Source organism: Sturnira hondurensis, unplaced genomic scaffold (assembly GCF_014824575.4).
Source record: "Sturnira hondurensis isolate 20B ecotype Veracruz unplaced genomic scaffold, ASM1482457v3 Scaffold0001509, whole genome shotgun sequence".
In the NCBI taxonomy this organism is placed as follows: Eukaryota; Metazoa; Chordata; class Mammalia; order Chiroptera; family Phyllostomidae; genus Sturnira; species Sturnira hondurensis.
In genome coordinates this window covers 5462778-5486187 of record NW_028074140.1, presented here as the reverse complement: position 1 = coordinate 5486187, position 23410 = coordinate 5462778, and the positions used below count along the sequence as shown (strand labels likewise).

The 23410-nt window shown below is 38.4% G+C and overlaps 1 protein-coding gene across 4 annotated transcripts in view; it reads right to left on the bottom strand.

Annotated features, from left to right (window-relative positions):
- Positions 1-5931: 5931 nt before the first annotated feature.
- CEP120 (centrosomal protein 120) overlaps positions 5932-23410 on the bottom strand; it is a 77299-nt gene continuing 59820 nt past the window's right edge. For all 4 annotated transcript variants that reach the window (XM_037028760.1, XM_037028790.1, XM_037028781.1 and 1 more), the window contains 2 exons: positions 14914-15059; positions 5932-7706 (listed from right to left, as the gene is read on the bottom strand). In XM_037028760.1, coding sequence (XP_036884655.1) covers positions 7472-7706; positions 14914-15059 — 381 coding nt within the window. In that variant the 3' untranslated portion in view covers positions 5932-7471. The remainder of the gene's footprint in view (positions 7707-14913; positions 15060-23410) is intronic.

The following is a 23410-nucleotide window of genomic DNA, read 5'->3' as shown; positions in this document are numbered from 1 at the left end:
AATTCTGATGCGGACATCAGCCCGCACAGTGTCCACATCATTATGGATTAAATGAGACATTCACACAGACTATAGAGTCCGGTGGAGGAAAAGGCAAAGCATGGCTTTTCTCTCAAAGGGAGCAGAAAGGGAGCATTACTTTTTATAGAAAACAAAGAAGTCAGCGCTGCTAATCACATCACAGAAGAGGGATATTTGCAGATGAAAAGGCAAAAGTGGTTGAACCAGTTACACTTGTCCTTGGAAGGTTTAGCATGGATTTTAGGAGGTTCCTTTGCAGTAAAGGTTTGCCACTGGGCGCTGGGCCTACACCATGCAGAATGGTCTCCTACATCATTCTCTGTGATTTAATGATTATTTCTTTGATGTCGGTTACTGAAAAATTCGTGTTTCTTTGATGGTGTCATGTTTGGGTTTTTTGTTTTTTTTTGTTACTTGTAGTCTTGTGTTGCTGTCTGTGCTTTTGATGGAGCAATCACCTCTTCCAGACATCAGACTGGCTTGGGTGGGGAAAACATTTATTATGGGTGGGTGCGAGGGTGCTGGCTAAGGGCTGTGGTGGTTCCATGGATGTCCCTGTGCCACAGTCTCCATGCGGCTCTGTCATCTGAAGTCAGTATTGGCAAAGATTTGCTCAAATCTCAGTGGCCAAGACTGTGGGTGTCAAGACGGTTGGTGAGGCCTGTTGGGGTCTTTGGTGATGAAAACCCCTGGGGCCCTCCTGATCCTTTCCTCCCACTGGGGGTGTCATGGCCGAGGGGGTCCCTCTTGGCTTCAGGTCTGGCTCATGGGGGCCATCATGGTGGAAGTAACATTGTGTCTGATGCACAGGTGCCATCGAGTGGCCACGGGGCTGCGCTCCAGACAGGGGTGCGTGCAGAGCACTAGCAGCTCAGGGTCTGGGGCACTGCCTAGCCCTTAGTGGCGCCGGCTCTGGTGTCCTAGACGTGGGTGCATGCAGAGCAGCTACACAGTCGGGGCCTGAGGTGTGGGCTTTGTGGGGAGCGGCAGCAGCCCTGGTCCCAGGGTGCTGAACCAACAGCTCCTTCCAGCAGGAAGCACATCCTGTCTGAGGCGTCCAGGGCGGTGACGGCTGTTGGCTACCCCAGAGGTGAAAGCTGCCAGTGTCTTCTGTGGAGAAGGGCACTGGGGGCCATAGCTGTGAACACTGCATACCGTGTAGTCCATGGCTGTCATGGGGGCTGTTGGATCAGCAGTAACAACAAAGTAGGATCATAAAAGCGCAATGACAAGGATAGGATCATAACAAGGCAACATAACAGCGCAATGACACAAACCGAGACGGTACAGCCTGCTGACACCCAGGCTGCACGGCATTTCAGCCGACTGCTCCTGGGCATGTAAAACAACACAAGATAAAGTCAAGCATGAGAGAGAATGATACAATCCAGAGACAGGTAAACAGCAGATGTGTGAGGGTGCTTCCAGCACAACGCAGCATACTATTTTATTTTAACCAAACCTTTCTTTATAGGTAGAAAGAGTTAACAGTGACAAAAAGTATAGTACAAGAAACACATGAGCGGGTAACATAGTCAGTTAGTACCATTATCAAGTATCTTGAACTGCGTGCAATGGTATGCACTACACTTCACAGGGCTGGTGGCTGGCGGCCCAGTAGGTTCACACCACACCACCACACCCGTGAATACTGTGCTGTGTTACACTATAACATCACGAGGTGATAGAAATGTCCAGCTCCATTACAGTGTGTGTTTATGATGAATTCCTTAATTTATTTCATCTCCTTCGTTTAGTAGAAAGGCACACCACTGGGAATTGCTAAATAGGTGCATTTAGAGTTTGGATTCATGCCAGAACATTTCAGGCTGACAGTTGCTTCTCCTGTGTATGCGTCCTGCTGGGATCAGAGACAGCTCAGATAGCTCCACACCGTGACGCTGAGGCCCAAGGGGTCACAGAAGAGGCAAAACAGTAACAGCAGAACCAGAGGAGTCATCTGACCACCGCACAGGCCTTCGTAAGAAGGAGGCAGACCAAAGGAAATCGGGGTGTGAGCTCTTCTCACCATTCTTTTTCTTTCTTTCTCTTTTTTTTCCTTGTGGATTTTCTAAAGAATCTTTTAAAAACAAATTTTGGATGTCACCTGTTTCAGGTGATCATCCATTCACAGGGAGGTCAGAGAAAGAAGTGTGCATTAATAACAGAGAAAGCAATGGTGGGCCACGTGTGGGCTGGCAAACACAACTTTTCATTGGTGGAAAAGGACTGTGGGCTAAATTACTTCTGAAGACTATTTATAAAAGTATTTCCTATTTGGTACTTTTATTTGCTATGTGCAAATTTAAAAAAATTTCAGTTAGTTACCTAAAAAAACTTCTGTAGAAACCAAGAAGAGACCATTAATCTCATCTACCAACAAATAAGCGAACTCAGGGACTGAAATTCCCTTCCCCCTGGCAATGATCAGGTGAACCCCAGAGTCTGCTACACTATCTCATCCCATCTACTCGGGGTGACGGTGACAGGTACTGGGTATTAATGCCTCACAGTTCACTATCTGACACACCACCTGCAAGGCAGCACTTTCAGAATGAACTCATACATTCTGAACTCAAGGAATGCGGTAACAGTCTTGCTTGAAATTCAGAACTTCTCTCAAGAAACCTGAGAATTTTAGTAACCTCATCTTTTCCCATTTTTCAGATTACAGAAAGAAGGCATAGAAGTGAAACGAGTTCTTTAATGCCTAATCCTACTCAGTCTATTCACTAATACGAGAATCTGCTAAAGAATGGAGTAATACATTGCAAGCCCATGAGGCACCGACTCTCTCACTGTTGGGTTGGCGTCCACTAAAATTTACAATGATGTCAAAGTAGGATCTTGCAGGAACAACACTTCATTTGCTCCAGCCGAGTTTTACTCTCAAATACCGAGGGAAATTCAGCGCTCATCCAATGTATCTCTGCGCTTTTGACTGGTTAACATGTCAATCAAGGAAAGGGTTGTGCTGTCCAACTATTAGATAAGTTATTTGGAGAAGAAAAAATATTTGTCTATGACTTTGTGGATGAAATGTTTCCAAGAAGAAATTATAAATGGGCCCTATTTTAGTTCTTTCCTATTATGAATGACAGGCTTAACATTCCTAGAAACCTTAAGAATATAATGACTACATCTTTAAAAGCCTCCAGGGATTACTGTACATTAACATATCAGAGTCAGTAAATTATTTATCTATAAATTAATCTTAATTTCTACCCCCTTCAATTTGAAGGCTAAACTTGTGAGTCTCCACTTCAGCAACTTTATATCTGAAGAGTCTACATCTGTAAAAACATTTCCAATGAAAACACCAAGACAACCCCCAGAGAAGCAAATAAAATGAGATTTAAGTATATAGCAGCCTTTCTACAGTTACATTCCTAACAATAGTGGATTCTAATCAGATGCCAAATAGAGGTTATATAACACAGTCAGTGAGCACCGCAGTTCTTTTGTGAAAAATGTACGTGCTTCAACAATTGTGTGTTTCTCCATTTACACCAAGGTAGATGGGTCGCATCGCTGTCTGAGTCACAGAAGCACAGGCCCCGTGGGCCAGGAAGAGGTGTCGTTCGATTGTGCTCTGTGGCAGGTGGCAGAAAAGTGCCTGGGGGGAAGTCTGGGCTCCAAGCCTGTGTCGCAGTTGCCAAGACACAAATATCAAAACATGGATTTAAATTTTCAAGTCCTATTAAAAATTACTCAACCAGACTTTATTCAGCATTCCCATACAAATCATTTTATCAGTTAATAAGACCACCAGCCAACAATAAGACTATAGCCAACACACAGACACTATGCCTATTTGAGGGAACTAGTAATTTATTGTGGAAATTCTAATTTGTCCATGGTTTGGACTGTTTGCTAAATTAAACAACTAGTGGTTTAAAAAAATCCTGTTATTCTTTTTTGAAAGGGTAACAAAACCTTTATTTATAAACCTGAAGGCATTATAAGCTCATGTTTTAAGGATCCTCCAATTTACTTTTAGAAGACAGGCTAATTTTCACTCATTTTTTGTTAACAAAGATGCTGCAAACATACAACGGCGTCCCTGGGCCATTCCTACGTCAAGGGCCGGGAAGAGTGTATCTGTAAGGATGGGCTGACAGGCAACTCATGTGCAGAAACTTTCAGCGTAAAAACAATGAGTAGGCAGATGAGGCAGAATTTAAAGCAAAGTTCAAAAAAAATTGTGGTTAAAATATACATATAACAAAATTTTAACCATTTTGAGTGACCAGTTCAATGGCATTAAATATATTCACAATGTTGAAGAGCCATTTCCACTATCCATAATCCAGACAATACAACATCTTTTGTTCATTCGTTTCTTTATGAATACAGCCAATACTGAGTGTCTGCATGTGGCAGGCACTATTTTAGTCCTGGCATGTAGCAGGAAGCACCGACCCTGACCTCTGTCCTCAGGGGCCTTATGTTCTGGGTGACTATGCTTCTCATTAGCTCCAAATTCTATAAAACTTGTGGGAAAGAGAACCATTTTGGTAGGATACTAATGGCGTGATTTAGGCTTTGTCAATAACCCATTTCCAACTTCACAGGGTTGCTCTGGATGTTATAGCAGAACATTAGCTACCTTTCACTATTCTTTTTGGTCACCGCTTTAATAGGTACCAGACAGTAGAATGGGTGAGCTATGTTCTTAACTGATGGACAAACTGTTATACCCTGTGTCTGCCTTCCGCATCCGTCATTTAGTTCAACGTCTGATTAAATTTTGTGTATCACAGAAACTCACTGTAGAAAAATACTTCAGGTTTTCTAGTATTTCCAATTTTACATTTGGGATTTTATTTATATGAAATGTCCAGAATAAGCAAATCAACAGGGACAGAAAGGAAGTCAGCAGTTGTTAAGGGATGGGGGAGGGGGCGGCAGGAAGACTGGGGCATCATAACTAATGGATATGGGGTTTCTTTGGGGGATGACGATAATGTTCCAGAATTAGTAGTGATTAGTAGAATATGCTAAAAACCAGTGAACTGTATTTTAAAATGGTGAGTTTTACTTATGCTATATGACTTTATAAAAAAAGAAATCAAGTTAGGTATTCAGTCAACCTGGACATAAGAGTAGTGAGAGGCCAAATTTTAAAAGTGAAACACGCTACCAGAGGACCCTTCTTATAGACTTATAGACTGCAAGAACCAGGTCAGTCCCTTCTGAGTGGCTGGGGACAAGCAGTATGTATTGGGAAGATCGGAGAACTCAGATTCACGCTGGGCAGTATCTGGACAGAGCAGTAGGTAGACAAGAAAGTCATCTGATACACTACACGCCCTACTTTTACGATGTCTGTGCAGTGCCCCCAAACACCCCTTAGTCACACTCAAAGCCCCACACCTGCAACAGGAACCCGGCTCTAGGAGGAAACTGCTGGCAGGTACCTACAGAGAAACCCGGCACCACGCACTCCTGGGAGACACGGCGCACCCCCCACGCAGCATGTGCCAACCTTAGACGTGGAAACGACTTTCTCTGTGTGAAGGAATCGCAAACATTTTGAAGGTGAAATTTATTTCACATTAAAATAGTGATGAAAGGTCTGCTGTTATATGTAGTAATGAGGAAATTTATTCATTCACCACTCACTTGCTTAATTCATTCATCTACTGTGGTCATACTCAATTCCCAGGGATTGGCAATAATTTTAAAGCAATCAATATAAATATGCTAAGTGCCACGTACAAATGAAATGGCTGTTGCTAAAGAACTACAAAGCGGTGTTAAAATTTCACTCTTCCAGTTTTAAGACATGTAGAAAGCATATGCAGTGTAAGCCCTTAAAGACCAGATACAAAGTGACTTGATACGGGAAGTGTCCAGCACTTTCTCACTCGGTTTAGAACAAAGTAACATTGCGCAGGAACTCAAACATGCATACGATTATGATTTTATTTCTTAAAATACATAGCCAAAAGATAACTTTACAGAAGGCAAAATAAGCCACACATCCATTTTAGAAAAGCCCTTTTCCTGTCTTTAAATCTAAGGCCCCCTCTAGTGTCTGGGATCAGTCACACGCAGCGCACACTGCAACTGGAGGCTCGGTCACCACGTCTCACGGAGACCTTCCGGGACAAAAAGAACACTCGGCTCCACTGATGTGGCACAAAAATCAGAGAGAAAATGCCTCACCATAATTAATATTTCACATTCACTATTCTCTCACTCAGTAATTTCTGTTTTGTACTGCTGGGTTGTTTTTAGATTAATACTAGGTTAATAAAGAAAAAAAACCATATAATGCATGTAGGGATTTTAACCTTCCAAGCAAGATACATACCTCCTTGGAAAGCAACAAAAAGTTAATTTAGTGTTACCAAATAGCCTGTTCTGCTATTATAGAATTCATCAGTAACTAATATTTATGTATAATTTCCTAAAGTACATACTTAAATTAATTATGTTTGGGAATCAGAAATTTCAAACTAGATATTAACGACTCACCAAATCTGTAAATTTTGTAGTAAACCTTTCAGTACCCTGTAAAAGGATGTGGGAAATGATGCTTTGAGGGCAAATATTGGCTCTGAAGAATGTGATGTAAAGGAATTCTTAAGTTTATACAGACATGGCACTTAAACCCAATGATTTAATCTCATGTACTTTTAAAAAAAGATTGATTAAAATTAGGGAGAGAAAAAATGTTTATTTTCTCAGCTAAAGCCTTTAAACGTCTGTTTCCATGTTCTAATACAGAATTAACAAAGGAAAACGATGCAATCTCGAGCAGGAGGCTGACAAGGACCTTATTAAGCTATTACTTCTTAATAGTTAAGAGCAAAATGAAAATTGGAAAATTAAATAGTTCTTGAAACAAGTTTAATCTGTATTGAAACAAGTTTAATCTGTATTAACTATTTAAATAAATGACTGGTTTCTCCCTCAATATTATACGGCTTCTCTGCACTGATCCTGCTTTCTGTTCTCAAGCTTGTCATTTGTAAACGGTTTAAACAAGACTTTTAAAATGAGTTAAATAAATGGGTTACATTTACAACTGGTCTAAATAATTAAGATATCTATATTCAAATGACTAAGACACAACATGTTTAAAGTACAACACACTCTTTTGGCTCAACATGAAAAGTTATATAACTGGAAATCGCTGCAGTCATCTCTCCTAGAACAAACTTAGGAAAAGCTGTTTTGAAAGTTAGCCATAAAATTATAAATTATGAGAAACATGGAAGAGCCATTTAAAATGAGTATATAAAATGCAATTACAAATTAAACCAGAATGGGAGGTAGCGTAAAGTAAATAAAATCAAATAAATACTATACAATAGCATATAAAATTTTGCCTATAAAAATTGAAAACTGCATCTTAAAACATCCATTTTACCTTCCTTTGAGGGTTTTACAATGAGATTAAAATTTGGACCTGTAGTCTATAAAGATTTTCCAAATGTTATTAATTACTGGTACTGTTTTTTGCCAAAACCTCTCTGATCTGTCGGTCAAGTTCACTTATTATTCGGTCCTCGTGATTATACACACCCGTCCTCATCAAAGTATCCCTTTCTTCTATTAGGCGAGTCAAATAATCATCCAAACCTCCTTCCAACGCACTGCCATGTGGACCATCCATTTTTCCACTTGCAATCTCTCTGGAATCCTGGTACTGTTTTTGTTCTTGTTGCCTTAACCTGAGAAGTCAAGAACAAATACCACTCTAGCAGGCAACAAATATTGTTTTGATTTTCTTAACAACGCCATTTAAAACAAAATGATTTAATGGTAAAATACATTTTTAGTAATACTTTCAGGAAGAAAACAAAAACCAGTGTTACACTTGGCAGGTCAGAGTTAGCACACTTATAAAAGACACTTTTAAAAACAATACTTGTTTTTCTAATTATAAAGTACATAAAAACTGTAGAAATTTTGGAAATGTGTAAAAAATAAAAGTTATCATAATCTCATCCAAAGATCAATCTAAGCAATAGTTTTCTGTATTGCTTTTCAATTAAAAATACACAGGTATTTTACATACATATTTTTCTTAAAAAGTAATATTATATATGTGGTGCTATATACTACTTTTTTCACTAATGAATCAAGAAGAAAAGTCCTTACTGTTATGGAGTTTATTTCACTAATTATTCATAGAAAGTAAAATTCTACACATGTACATTTTAAGACTTTGTATGGATATCTTCAGGTAAGAAAGGAGAGCAGGTGCCAGCCTGGAATTGGGGTATTTCTCGTAGGGCATCGTTAATCAAACTGCCTTGAAAACAACGTGATTACTAAATGATAGTAAGGGCAAGTGCAGACATGGAGTATGTTTTAATTTAATTTAGAATGTACAATTAAAATGTAACTTTGTACTCTTCTATGTTAACTGGCTACAATAATGTTTTAATTGGCAACTACTCCTAAGTTTGTCTTTATGAAGAGGATAAAGTAGTCATATCGAAGCCCACGTTCTGCGTGGTGTCCAGAGCAGCACGCCAATGAGAACCAAACCCACTCCTGAGTTTCCACGTGCAGCGGGCAAGCAGAAGAGCCGCTGTGAAGTGAGTCCTGCTCTGATGGACAGGAGGATGGGGTCCCAGACAGGGTGCAGATATGCTGGGAGAACACAGCTTCATTTGTACAGATGACCCTCTGAAACTTCAACTGATTCACAAAACACTTAGGAAGTGAAGAATACTGTCCAAGGACCCAACTATCTCCATCTGTTTTCAGGAAAAAACAAAAAGCCTACACAGAGAGGCACTGTGCTTTGGGACTGGGGTGGAAATCAAGTGGTGAACGGGATACTGGTATCAGTTTGGGCAATTCATGTGTATGCATAAGGGAAGATTTCTGAATAGTTATTTCCCCTGTCCTGTCTTAGAGATCTCTTGGAGGAAGAGGTAATTTAGGCAAATTAATGACATACAATAAATTATGTACCAAAAAGTTCAACCATTTCCTCGTTCATCTGTTTATACATAAAGGACAAACAAACCTTTCACACACCTGATTGCTTATCTCTACCAAAGATTTACTAAAATGCAAATCATCAATCGTGGTAACTATAGGATCTTAGAACCCTGTAGTTGATGAAGCCCATAACGATATCAAAGGACACTTTACTTCTCTGACAAATACTATGTCTGGACTCCATTCATACACTTCCTGTCACTAGGAACCTACTATTTCATAGAACTTCTGTTGAAGATCTAGAAAGTACCTTCTCATATTGAACTTAGTATGTCTTTATGCTTTCTAATATCTAGCTGTGATTCTGCTCAAGAGGACAACCTACTACTTTACTGCTTTTTAATATCAGAACCTTCCGGATACGAGAAGGCAGCTATCTATTACATACTCTGCCCAAGAGTTCTCTTCAAGTTCAATATCCCGAATCTTAGAACCACTTCAACACAACGGTGTGGTGACTGCAGAGCGGAGGAGGATATAAGGGGACTAAATGGTAATGGGAAAAAATACAAGAAAAAAAAGTTTCTTGGTCACACTCCAGTGGAAGCTCTCTGGGTAGCTGATCTCCCTTCAAGTGTGTTGCACACTGGTTAAGAAGGCCCTAGAGGTGCTGAGTACGGAGCACTACTTTTATGAATGTCCCTAAATTCACTGGCTTTTGGCAGCCACGTCACACTGTTATTAATGGTCACTTAAATCCTCCAAGGCTTCCTTACGTGAACTGTTTTTTTCAATATGACTATCACTTATTTTTCTTAGGACTTCCGGTCAAATTGGTGGCACTGGCAGACATGGCTCACCTCTCCACCCAACCACATCAAAATTACAATTAAGATATAGAACAACCATCATTCAGAACTGTCAGAAATCGAGTTGAATGGAAGTCTGACAACTATGAAATTAAAGAAACCACATCCACTCAGTCTGGTAGGAGAGGTGCAGATGTGTAACAGGCTGGTCCTACACTCATGAGTGGTAGATAAAAATTGGGGAGAGATCTTAGGAGTGAGGATTCCCAGCCCCAGTCCAGGGTTCCAGTGCCAGGGAGGTAAGTCCCTACAACTTCTGGCTGCAAAAACCAGGGAGAACTGAGTCAATGAAAGAAACTGCTGGAGCCCCAAGCAGTTCCTCTTAAAGAACCCAAATGGACCCACCTACTCAGACTCCCTCCCTCTGAGCTCCAGCAGCAGGGTAGCAGCTGTAAGACACCAGTGGGATATGGGGAGAGACTGAAGTGTCTGGCATCAAAGTGAGCAGAGGCCATTGTGCCTTTTCTAAACCTCTGCACCACAAAGCTACAGGGCCTAAAAGCTAGACCTTATCTGAGATTATCAACCTGGCTAACACTGTTTGAATCATCTTATGAGCTTACCCAAGTTGTTTTTCCATATTAATGGGGTCTTGGGTCATGCTGAACAACTTCCTGAATCCTCTCAAACAAGTCACATCTGGCCTCAGTGAGCAACAGGCCTGGCACTAGCAGTAGCCAGCCTAGATTCAAAGCTTGACTTCACTTAGGAATCTCCAACCCCAGCACAAGCAGCAGTCATTTGAAATTGCTTTATAGCTCAGGCAGGGCAGCCCTTGGCAAAACATAGGTGGGGGCTGACCTTGGCCTGCACCACCCAGGAAACCCCAGGACCAGTGCACCCAGTGGACAGCTGCAGACCACATCGGAGTACCACCACCTTGCCTCTGACCAGAGGGTGGAGGCTTGTAGTAAGTGGTCACAGCCAATCCTTGCAGCTGACTGGCCTGGGTAAATCCCTCTCGTTATCTAACAATAGTAACCGAGGCTCAAGTATAAGAGAAGGGTGTACTCAGCCCACACGAGCTTGGATGATAGGGGAGGCTGTGCCACTGGAACCTACAGGACACCTATTACCTTAGGCTATACTACCAAGACAATGAGTCAAAGTGGCTCTACCTAATACATAGAAACAAACACAGGGAGGCTGCCAAAATGAGTAGACAAACATTACCTGAGTGAAAGAACAGACCAAACTCCAGAAAAGGAGCTAAACAAAATGGAGATAAGCAATCTATCAGATGCAGAGATCAAAGCACTGGCTATAAGGGTGCTCAAGGACCTTAGTGAGGACTTCAGCAGTATAAAAAAAGACCCAGTCAGAAATGAAGGGTTCAGTAACTGAAATAAAGAACAATTTACAGGGAAACAGTATAGTAGATGAAGCTGAGAATGAAATCAATGATTTGGAACATAAGAAAGCAAAAAACAACCCATCAGAACAACAAGGAGGAAAAAGAAAAAAAAATGATAGGATAAGCAGCCTATCAAGAGGGACAACTTCAAGAGGTCCAACATTCTCATCACAGGGTGCCGGAAGGGAAAGGAAAAGAGCAAGACATTGGAAATCTTTTTGAAAAAATAATGAAAGAAAACTTCCCTAATCTGGTGAAGGAAATAGATATGCAAGTCCAAGACGTACAGAGTTCCCAAAGAGGGATGCAAAGAGGCCCACTCCAAGACACATCTTAATTAAAGTGTCAGGTTATAAAACAAAAACAAACCCAAACTACTAAACAAACTAGAACAAGAACAGAATCACAGAAATGGAGATCACATGGAGGGTTATCGAAGCGGGGAGGGGGAGAGAATGGGGGAAAAGGTATAGGGTATAATAAGAAGCATAACTTGTAGGTACAAAATAGATGGAGGAGGAGGTTAAGAATAGTACAGAAAGTGGAGAAGCCAAAGAACTTATATGTACAACCCATGGACATGAAATAAGGGGTGGGAGGGGGGTGCAGGGTAGAGGGGAATAAAGGGGAGTAAACAAATGAGACAAACGTAATAGCATAATCAATAAAATATATTTTTAAAAAACAAAATGTCAAAGGTTAAAGATAAAGAGGAAATCTTAAAAGCATAGAGAGAAAAGAAGTTGCTTACAAGGGAGTTCCCCTAAGACTGTCAGTTAATTTCTCAAAAGAAACTTTGCAGGCTACAAGGGATTGGCAAGAAATATTCAAAGTCATGAAAAGCAGGGACCTACAACCAAGATGGCTCTACCCAGCAAAGCTATCACTCAGAATTAAAGGGTAGATAGAGCTTCCCAGACAAAAAGCTAAAGTAACTGATGATCACTAAACCATTACTATATGAAATGTTAAAAGGACTTATTTCAGAAACAGATGATCAAAACTATTAACAATAAAGTGGCAAAAAACCGTATCTATCAACAATTGAATCTAAAAAACTAAGCAAACAAGAAGAACAGAGACAGAATTATGGACAGAGTGTTTTGATGGTTGCCAGATGGGAGGAACTGTGGGGGATGGGTGAAGGTGAGGAGATTAAGAAATAGAAATAGGTAGCCACAGAATAGCCATGGGGATGTAAAGTGCAGCATAGACTAGCCAAAGAACTTACACATATGACTCATGGACAGGAACAATGGTGGGAAGACTGCCTGAAGGAGTGAGGGGTGCTTAGTAGAGAGGGGCTAAGGGGGAGTATCAGGACATAATAGCATAATCAACAAAATATCATAAAACTTAAAAAGGAGTTAGAATAAAAAAGATTTCTATAATTTATACAGAGGACTCACTCTGCTTTTGACTGTAATATATTTAATTTCGTTGGATTCAGTTCTCTCTGAATCCTAATTTATTTTATTAAGCTATTAAAGTTTGGATGACCGGCGAATTTGATAAAGAAAATGGTTGTCTTCATTTAAGCCACTAAAACAGCACTTAGCAAACAACAGAGGCTTAATATGTATTTGCCAAACTGAAACCAGAAAAGTGCTAATAGTCACCCATTGCTGAGTGACGTGGTGGCCATCCTTAGGTCATAATGCAGTGAGTAACGTGCCTGTAACATTGGTGTAAGCAACCAACGCGCTGTTCGCCACATAAAAGTAGTGTACATAACTGTGTACAGTATATAACACCTGATAGTGATAATGAATGCCTATCTCAGTGACTTATGTTTTTGTTATACTGTATTTTTTATCTTTATTCTACTGTACTCTTTCTACTTATAAGAAAACAAGTTTTCTATAAACGTTGTGTAAGCAGCAGCCTCACACATCTATTTACTGCATCTCTCGACTGCATCATTTTCTCTTGGGTTTGACTGAATCTGGCCCTGTTTTGTCAGGATGTGCTATGCGGGCTTGCAGCCCAGGAACAACAGGCTATACCACACAGCACTGGTGTGCAGTCGGCTCTACCACCTGGGTGTGTGTAAGTGTTCTTTGTGATGGCCACATAACGATAAAATCACCTAACAATGTATTTCTCAGAATGTATCCCTGTCAGTAAGCAATGCATGATTATACGATAGCAAAATTTTGAAAGGCAAGGATCATATTATAATTAATTTGTTACACCTTCCAAATCCACAACACAGTAGACGTCATATAAATATTTGCTGAATAAAAAAAGGAATAGCATGAATTGAGTCTTATAGCACTGTAGACCTTGACTTTTTCCAACTTATGTATTGTTGGACCTTTCCAACAATAATGTATATTTATACATTAATATCCTAAATGTACTTATTTAATTCAGCTCTGAACCCACCTAATATAGTGACTGAGTTTTCCCAGCTCATACATGGAGATGTCATGGGATAGTTTGTCAAATGAACTGAACTGCATGTCCCCATATTAACATGCTGAAGCTCTATTCTCCAATGTGATGGTCTGAGACTTTTTGGAGATGATTAGGTTTAGATGAGGTTGTGAGGATGGGGACCTCTAATGGGATTAGTGCGAAGATACACCAGGCAGCCTGCTTTCTCTCTTCCCACCACATGAGATTGGTGGGAAAGCAGCTGTTTGCAAGTCAGAAAGGAAGTCCTCCCCAGAAACCTACCATGCTGACAAGTGATCTTGAACTCCACCCTCCAGAATTGAGAGACAATGAATGGTTATTGTTTAAGCCACCTATCCTTGGTACAGCACTTTATAGCACCCCAAGCTAAGACAGTATGCTTTACTAAAACAGAAATACTATTGATAAACTAAGTTAAAAAGTCTTCCCTAAAACTCAACTCCAAAAAGACTATAATTTGTTCTTATGCTACTTCCTAAAGATACATTTTCTAACATGAAATGCTGTTGAAATTGTAACTAAGATGAACATGACACTACAGAGAAGCGCTGTGTAGCAGAGGAGTTAAAATACAACTTCTGGAATCACATCTGAACTCTGGCTCCAAAGAGTTACTAGCTGTGTGACCTTAAAAAGGGTACTTAAAATTTCTTTGGTTCTTGGTTTCCTAATCTCTAGAATGGGGATAACAGCTTCCTCAAAAAGTCGCTTTGAAGATAAAAGAAAACAGGTATGTGAGGCATTTAAACTAGCTCCTGGCACACAGTAAGAGTTCAATAAATAAAAGCTATTATTTACATTATTATTGTAACTAAATTTGAAATTTCTTATATTTTTGTAATTAAAAATTCAATATAATTATCTTGAAACTGTAGCAATAATCCTGTAGTTACACAAATATAAAATTTAAGATACTAATGCTATGAATAAAAATGAAAAAGCTAAATAGATAACAGCTACATTCATGATAAAAATTTTGAGTGTAATAATATTCTTTGGCGTGCCTTTACAAATCAGCTATATTTTATAGTATATGATCTGCTTTATTCTTGAAAGACCTGACATACTTTCCCTGGACCAATTACCAATTAAAAGGTTGTTCTAGCCCTGGCTGAAGGCTCAGTTGGAGCATTGTCCCATGCACCAAAAAGGCTACAGGTTCAATCCCTGGTCAGGGCACATATGGGAGGCAGCCAATTCATGTTTCTCAATCTCCCTTCCTCTCTTTCTAGAGTCAAAGGCATATCCTCAGGTGAAGATTAAAAAAAATTATAAGAGGCTGTCCTATTGGAACTTCTGTTTGTATGCAAAGGGAATGTAATGTTCTAGTTACTATACCTGTTTAATTCATTTCTTATATCCAACAATTCTTGTTGCTCAGTTTTCACTGTATCTTTTTCTTCAGAAGCCAGGTAACGCAGTCTCATCTGTTCCAATTCTTCTTGCTGTTTTTTAAGGCGAGCCATTTGACTTTCTTGCTCCCGCTTGAAAGAAATAAGCCAGATCCTTAATGTTAGAAGGAATATATTTCATGTAACTTTTGTGATTATAATCCTGTTTGACAGTACCTGTCATATAGCCATACACTGCCAATTCTATGAGTTGCATATTACTTAGACATGACCAGGTTCTCTTTTAAAAACTCTTTCCATTATTTCTCCTCTTGTTATAAACCATAATCTTTCATGGCCCAATCTGTGACTGAGGTTAGCTTAATGGTGTAAGACAACAGAAACTGAAGGGAAGAGAGTCTGATAACAACACAATAAACTGCCCCAATGATCAATGGCAAGAGCAGCACCTAAGAAATGGTTAATTACACAAAAATGTACCCAGAAAAATTCAGTAATTGTCCCTACACTGTCACTAATTCTATTCCCATCTCGGGTAACGATACGCCTTTCCACTTATTACTCCAGGCTCATCCAAAAACCTATGCACATGACGAAATGTCTTTAAAATACATGTGCAACATTCCACAGAATGCACATCCCATGCTTTTTTTAACCACTCTCTCAGTAACAGAGACTTTTGTTACTATGAGCAATGCTGCAATTAAACACCCTATTGTCTAACTTCATACACAAATGTTTATATATTTTTTAGAGATAGGTGCTTTACTTTCTTTAGGACAGAAATTCAAAATAAAAGAGCTAGACCAATAGGTATGTGTCATCTTTAAAACAAACATTTATTGAGTAATAGCAAAATCTAAATCCAAGTGTACATTTTGATAAAACTTCACAAAATGAACCACTCAACCACCACCCAGATCAAGAAAAAAAAATGATCAGAACCCTAGATGTCCCTGTGTTTCCATCCTTCCCCAAACATAACTACTACCCTATTTTCTAACATCACAATTAAGTTTTGACCGCTTTGAACTTTATATAAATGCAATTGGACAGTATATATTACTTTATAGCTAGCTTCTTTCACTTAACATTGTTTTCAAATTCATTATTATGTGTAACTGATGATTCAGGTTCCTATTTGGCATTCCACTGGAAAAATACACGATTTATTCATTCCGCCACTGAGGGACATTTGGGTTAGTTTCCAGTTTTGTATTATAAAGCTAATATGAACATAGTATACACATCCTTTGGTCCATATTTGTATGCATTTCTATTGGCTATGCACCTATGATCCAAACTGCTGGGTCACAAGGGCATGAGAATTTCCATAGTAGTAAATATCATCAGTTTTCCAAGTAGTAGTACAAATTTCTACTCTCATGTGAGCATTGCTATGTTCAATGTTCCCGCCAAGATGTGGTAATGTCACTTATATTTTTCATTTAGGCTGTTCTTATAGATTATGTAGTAGTATCTCATTGTGACTTTATTGTGCATTTTTAAAGACTGATGCGGTTGAACATGTTTTAATATTTTAATGGCATTTATTTATCTCCTTTTACAAAGTTCCTGTTCAACTACTTGGCACTTTGCTCTACTTGGCTATCCGTCTTTCTTTATTGATGTTTGTCATTCTTTATACACAGGGAGGGGCAAAAGGAAGTTCACAGTTGTGTGGGAAAGTTTATTTTTCATATTATTTGTTAATTGTATTTTTTAATATAAACTGTAAACCTACTTTTGCCCCACCTGTATACTGGGTAAGTCTTTTGTCATTTACTTAAATTCCAGGTATTTCCCACTATTGTCTTGCCTTTTTATTGCTGTAATGGTATTTTTGACTTATTTTTAATATAGCCCAAATTTATCTGTCTGGCTTTTTAATCTTTTTTTTGGCTAGTGCTCCTATGTCCAATTTAAGAAAGTTTTTGCCTCAGTCTTAAAAATACTTTGTTATCCTCTTGACGATTCCTTTAGATCAGTAATCCACATGCGTATGAATTCTCCCCACATAAGAGCTCTAATTGACCTAGCAATGCTTACTGAGAAACACCATCCCCCACCCCAGGGTACACTGCTTAGCAGTTATCACCAGTCCTGTGGCCTCTGCCCACTGTACGCATAGGTTTTTTCCTGGACCTTCTAACCTGATTGTCTGTGTCCTTGCATTAAAAGTACACTTTCTTAGTTACTGTTTAAGTCTTGTGATAATAATTCCTGATATCTGAAAAAGTTTTCAATCTTTGGCTGTTCTTCAAAATTTGCTTAGTTATTCTTGACCCCTGTATTTTCATATAAATCTGTTTCTAGGGATGGGGAAAAAAAAGTCCTGCTGGGATTTCCTTACGCTGAGTCTACAGAACAATCTGGCCAAAACCATTGATTCTTAGACCAGTGAACATGGTTTACCCCTCCCATTATTTAGGCTTTCTTTAATATTTTTATTCCTCTCTATATACTAAGAGTACTATCTTCCTTTGAATGTGCTCCTAGGTATTTGGTGTTTTTAGGTGCTGTCTTACATGGCAGAGTTTTAAAATTATCCTTCTGTAATTGTACCTAGTATAGAGAACTGAAATTGATCTTTATATACTGACTTTGTTTGCCACAAACTTACTAAGTCATTAATTCCGGTAGGCTACCTGCAGACACTTTTTGGCTTTCTAAGCATGTAATAGTGTCTGTCATCTGAAAATAGCGGCAGTTTTACTTTTCCTTTGCGACTGACCCGCACTTTCTTTCTGTTGGCCGATTACAACTGGCTAGAACCTTTGGTACAATGTTGATAAATGGTGATAGACGGCATCTTGCTCTTAGGCCTGATCTCAGGAAAGAAATTTTTCTTAAGAAAGATTGTTCTTATGTAAATATCCTTTGTTAGATTAAGAAGTTTCCCTTCCATTCTGAGTTTGCTAAGAATGATTATGGATCAATTCTTTTATGGTGGTAAATACCCAACTTTGCCTTTAATAAACTTGACTGTGATAACTTATAAGTTTTATATCTTACATTCATGAGACTGGCCAATTAATTTTGTTCTTATAATACCCTTATCAGATTTTAGGATCAAGACTATGCTGGTCTCATTTTAAAAAAGTGAGAGGTGTTCCCTCTTCCTAGTTTCTAAAAACAATTGTATAAATTTAGCATTATTTCTAAAATGCTTACTAAAATTCAAGTGTGAACTCTTCTGGTTCTGAAGACTTCTTTGTGTGAAGGTTTTTCACTATGGATGTAATTTCTCTACTAACTATATAACTGCTTATATTTTGTTTCTTATTGAGTCAGTGCACCCCCCCCCCCTTTTATTCCTAGTATTAGGACCCAGTGCTTTTTTTTTGTCTTTGAAAACTCATTGCCAAGGAGGAGGTTCCTTTAAAAAAAACTTTGCTTTTTTTTGTTGTATATTTTCCTCCTGTTTCATTAAGTTTTACTTATCTGGATTATTTCTTTTGCTTCTAATTTCCTTAATGTCTTATTCTTTTACTGACTGAAAGTGGTAAGAGAATAGATTTTATGCTTTTCTTATTTTCTAAGGGCACTTGAGGTTATAAATTTCCTCCTAAGACTAGCTTTCATTAAGTCTCATGTCTTGATATGCTGTATTTACATTATTTTTTTAAGTTCAAAATATTTTCTAATTTCACTTGTCTGAAAGTCTTATGTCAATTTCATTTATGGACGTTCTCACTGGGTACAGAACTTTAAGCTGGTAGTTATTTTCGTTCAGTACTTTAAGGATATTATTCCACTGTCTCACGGATTCCTTCACTTTTGTTGAAAAGCCATCTGTAGTCTTATTGCTGCTCCTATGAAGGTAATGTCTCCCTCCAGCCCTAGAGCTTTTTAAGATTTTCTTTGCTTTTTGACAATTTTTCTATGATGCATCTAGATGTGGTTTACTTTCTATTTATCCTGCTGAGAGTTAGTAGATATTCTTGAATCTATGACTTGATATCTTTTTCACTTTTATAGAATTCTCATCCAGTATTTCTTCAGATATTGTTTGCTCCCTATATTTTCTGTTTTCTCCAGGAGGTCGCTATAGGCTGAATATTTGCACCTTCCCAAAATTCTTATGTTGAAACCTAATCCCCAGTGTGATGGTGTCAGGGGATGGGGCCGCTGGAAAGTGATTAGGTCAGGAAGGCAAGCCTTTATTAATCAGGTTAATACCCTTATAAAAGAGGTCTTACAAAGCTCCCTAGCCCCCTCCACCCTGTGAAGACACAGTAAAAAGATGGCCATTTATAAACTGGAAAGCAGACCATCACCAGACACAGAACCTGACAAGGTGTATGCACCCTGATCTTAGACTTGAAGCCTCCAGAATAGTGAGAAACAGATTTCTGTTGTTTATAAGGCACGGAGTCTGTGCTATTTTGTCATAGCAGCCCAAATGGACTAAGACAGGGGTCTGCAGTTACACAAAAGGTGGTCAGTCTCATATACTCTATTCCATATGTTACTTATGGTACTTGCTGTTATTTTCCATCTTTTTTCCCCTTATCTTGCTTCAGTTTGGATACTTTTTACTGACTTCACATCCTTGCTTCTGCTATACTTAATCTGCTTGCTCAAGTCTTGCATTGAATTCTTACATTTCACTCACAATACTTTCCAGCATTTCTATATGACTCGAAAGATTCCACTTCATCATTACATTTCTCTGTCATCACCAACTTTCTAGAATATAGTGTTAGTAGTTATTTCAAACTCTGTATCTGATGACTCCAAAATCCTGATTGCCTATTGATTTACTTCTTTCGAGCAAAAGACACCATAAGGACATGTAAGTGGCTAATAAACATATGAGATGATGCTCAAAGTTGATCAGGGAAACAAACATTTAAGCCACAACATGATACTATTACACCCACCAAACTGGAAAAAGTTAATACATCTCAACTGCCATCGCACACAGTATGAAGAATAACTTCTACACACCACACAATGGGAACCACGCACAGGAGCTGCAGATTTGCACAGCTACTTTAGAAAGCAATTTGACAATATTTAGTGATGAGAAGAAATGAGCAATCCCTGCTAAGAAAAATTCCACTTTAAATATAAACACTAGAGAAACTGTTATACCTCTCTTACATGCAGAAAAATTTTGTTATCTTATTAAAGAAAACTGGGGGCCCTGGCTGGGTAGCTCATTTGGTTAGACCATCATCCCAATACATCAAGGTTGTGAGTTCCACCCCCAGTCAAGGATGGAATGTTCCACAACATTCTGTCATGTTGCACATGAAAGAATTAACCAATGAAATGTGTAAATAAGTGGAGCAACAAATCAATGTTTCTCTCTCAAATCCATATAGTAAAAAAAAAACTTGAAAAAATGTCTACTCAGAGAAGACTGGATAGTCATATAGTCATATGTTTAAGTTGTATAAAGTAATAAAAATTAACTAGAGGTAGCATCAAAACAGCTAAATCTCAAATAATTCGGAGTCACATAAGGTGGTCGTAGAAGAATAATTCAAAGAGAATGATCCCATGTATATAAAACATAAAAACATACAAAAGGAAACAGGGTGGTTTATCAATATTGGAAGTATGTCTTATAAAATAATAAAGAAAAGCAAAGGAATAAATAATAAAGACCAAATTCAGAAAAGTAATCCCCTCTGGAGAAGATCCAGTTGAGAAGACACACAGGCCTCCCAAGCATTGATAACGCTGTCTCTTAACCGAGGAGGTGGGGATTGTGGTGTATAAGAATCCTTTTTCTTCTTTGGAGTGTACGATATGTTTCATTAAAAAAATTATTAAAAAAAAAAAAAGAAAAAGTACACCAAATTGTTATCTCTGCCTAAGGAGGAGATCAGGTTACTGGTGATTTTTATTTTCTATGTTATAATGCTGTAAGGGTTGCTTTTTTTTTAAACCATTGAGCAAGTAAATTTGCAGGCAGAAAAATTAAAAGTTGATTATTTTGGGTTACTTTATAAAATTTTAATGTTATAAAACTTGAAACATTTTAGTTCTAAAACATATAAAAAAGCCTTGAATTTTTAATTAAGAATCCAGCATTAATAATCATCACACATGCACACACAAAAACTAGATGTTAGTGACAGAAATCCTTTCTGTTGCCAGGTGCTCTGGGTTAAAGACTCCTCAATCAAGAGAGTATAATCTTTATTTTGCCTTGGCTGCCTATAAATCCAGAGAGGAGATGTAAACACACACACACTAGACTAAACAGCGGCTAAAAAGTGGCTACGACGTACTCTCCCACTCACACATATCATGTATGTCTGTGGGAAAAGAGCTTACGACTAAACTAAGGAACTCAAGTGAAGTTTTCTGAAAATAACCCAGAGCTGACAAGTCAGTAGGAGGGCCTGGATGCTTTCAAGACACAGTTTTTAACCAAGACTTGGACCTCCAACTGTTTTCTTAAACAAAGATTTACATCCTATCCCTGGCTAAATTACTTATAAATTAATCAAATTAATTACTCTGAGTGGATAAGCAGGAGGCTGGACAAGATAGTGCTGATGTCAGCCAATGAAGTCTGTGTTGTTTTAACTAAATATATCAGCTCAGTTTTAAACAGATCTACTGTGCACAAATATGGTAAGGGACCCACATCCTACCCCAAATCTTAGGTCTTAGTCCTCAACACAAGGATTAAAGTGATCATCTTAACTTGAATATTTGCAGAACAATTTAATTTGAGTATTTGTTTTGGTTTAAAAATATTTCTATAGTATATCTTCATGGAGATGTGGGGGGAGGGAAGGAAACTAAATTACCCCTTAAATGTATCGTAACTAGAACTTCGTAAAGTCAGTGTTACACAGTATATATACCAAAGATACCAAATCTAGAATGTCTGGGCATCGCTTCCTTGTTTTCTAAGTTAGGGCCCATTTTATGTGATATTTATTAATATGCTATAGCTATTGCCTACCCAGTTATCAAAAGTCCCCCCCACCACCAAAAGTCTACAACTTGGAAACATAGACTTTTATGGTTGTGAATCTGAAGGGTTGTTTTTCAATAATTAGAAGGTTATGATTTTAATTCACAGATTGTACTAGTTCACCTTTGAGTAATGGAAATCTCTGTTTAAACATTCTTTTGGCAATAGGCACGAAGTATTAGATCTTATTTCCAAGCTTTACCAGCTGGGTTTTGTCATTAACATTTATTAACAATCTAAGATATGACTTCTGCTGTCTAATCCGAACTGCACCAAAGTTTTGTATGGCCCTCCGGAGGATTCTGCTGAGACAAACTACTGGCAGAGATTATAGCCCCGTGGCTATTCACCAGAGGCCATGTAAAATTAACATGGTACTAATCCAATTTAAACAACACTTTGCACAAACAGTTCTCTGAACAAAAGCAGAGAATTCCAACTTTATATTCAAGCACAATGTTTTTAATAAAACATTTTTGTAAAAAAATCGAAGTAACTTTCACACATATGAATTGTGCCTATTTGATAAAGTTATTAACTTTAATCTTTCAAGGACAGTTAGTGGCAGAGCACAATTCACTCTGGTAATCCCAACATCTGTTACATTTCTTCCCAAAGTGTTGTGCCTCAAACGTGGCCTATGGACGGTTCCTACTGGACTCGAAACCTGTTTACAGCGTTGTTTCTCAAGCAGAGCTTTTGTGGGATAAGGAATAGAATTGGTCTGTAATTAAGATCACTGCATTCATAAAAGGAAAAGGTTTTCTTTCATGATGTAGTAGTTTATAGCTGAATCAGTAATTTAACATTGTTTTCTTCTTAATACTCTTATAATAACTCGAAAGAAAGGAGGCCTCTGAACTTTTGTGACACTATTATTAAGAAAAAAGAGGTAAAATCACTTTGTCAAATGTTTTTTAGGCAAGAGGGTAGAAAATACATAGAAAGGGAGATTAGCCCTGGCTGGCATAGCTCAGTGGATTGAGCGCGGGCCTGCAAACCAGACGATTGCGGTTCGATTCCCAGTCAGGGCACATGCCTGGGTTGCAGGCCAGTTCCCGGCAGGCTAACTACCAGCAGGGGACGCACAAAAGGCAACCGTACATTGATGTTTCTCTCCCTCTCTCCTTCCCCTCTGAAGATAAATAAATAAATAAAATCTTTAAAAAAAATAAAGAACCAACAGCTATTTAAAAAAAAAAAGAAAGGGAGATTAACAGAAAGTCATGGATCAAGTGTAAAGATAAAGACGCTAGTTAAGTGTATGAGGATGCATGTTTGTAAAGAGTGACTGGGTGGGTCTCCTTTTGAAGGAGACCACTTCGGTATCTCAATGTAACACTGACAGAGTCACTGACTTGGAAGAGTCCATTCAGAACATTATTTATTTACTTGTATTTTTAGAACTACCTCAGTGAAAACAATGTCATCTGTCAATCTACACATATGAACATAACAATCGGTCTACTTGAAGGAAAAAGCTTTTGTGTGGATATTTCTTAATAAAAAACATGACACTATGATGAAATTATCTCTT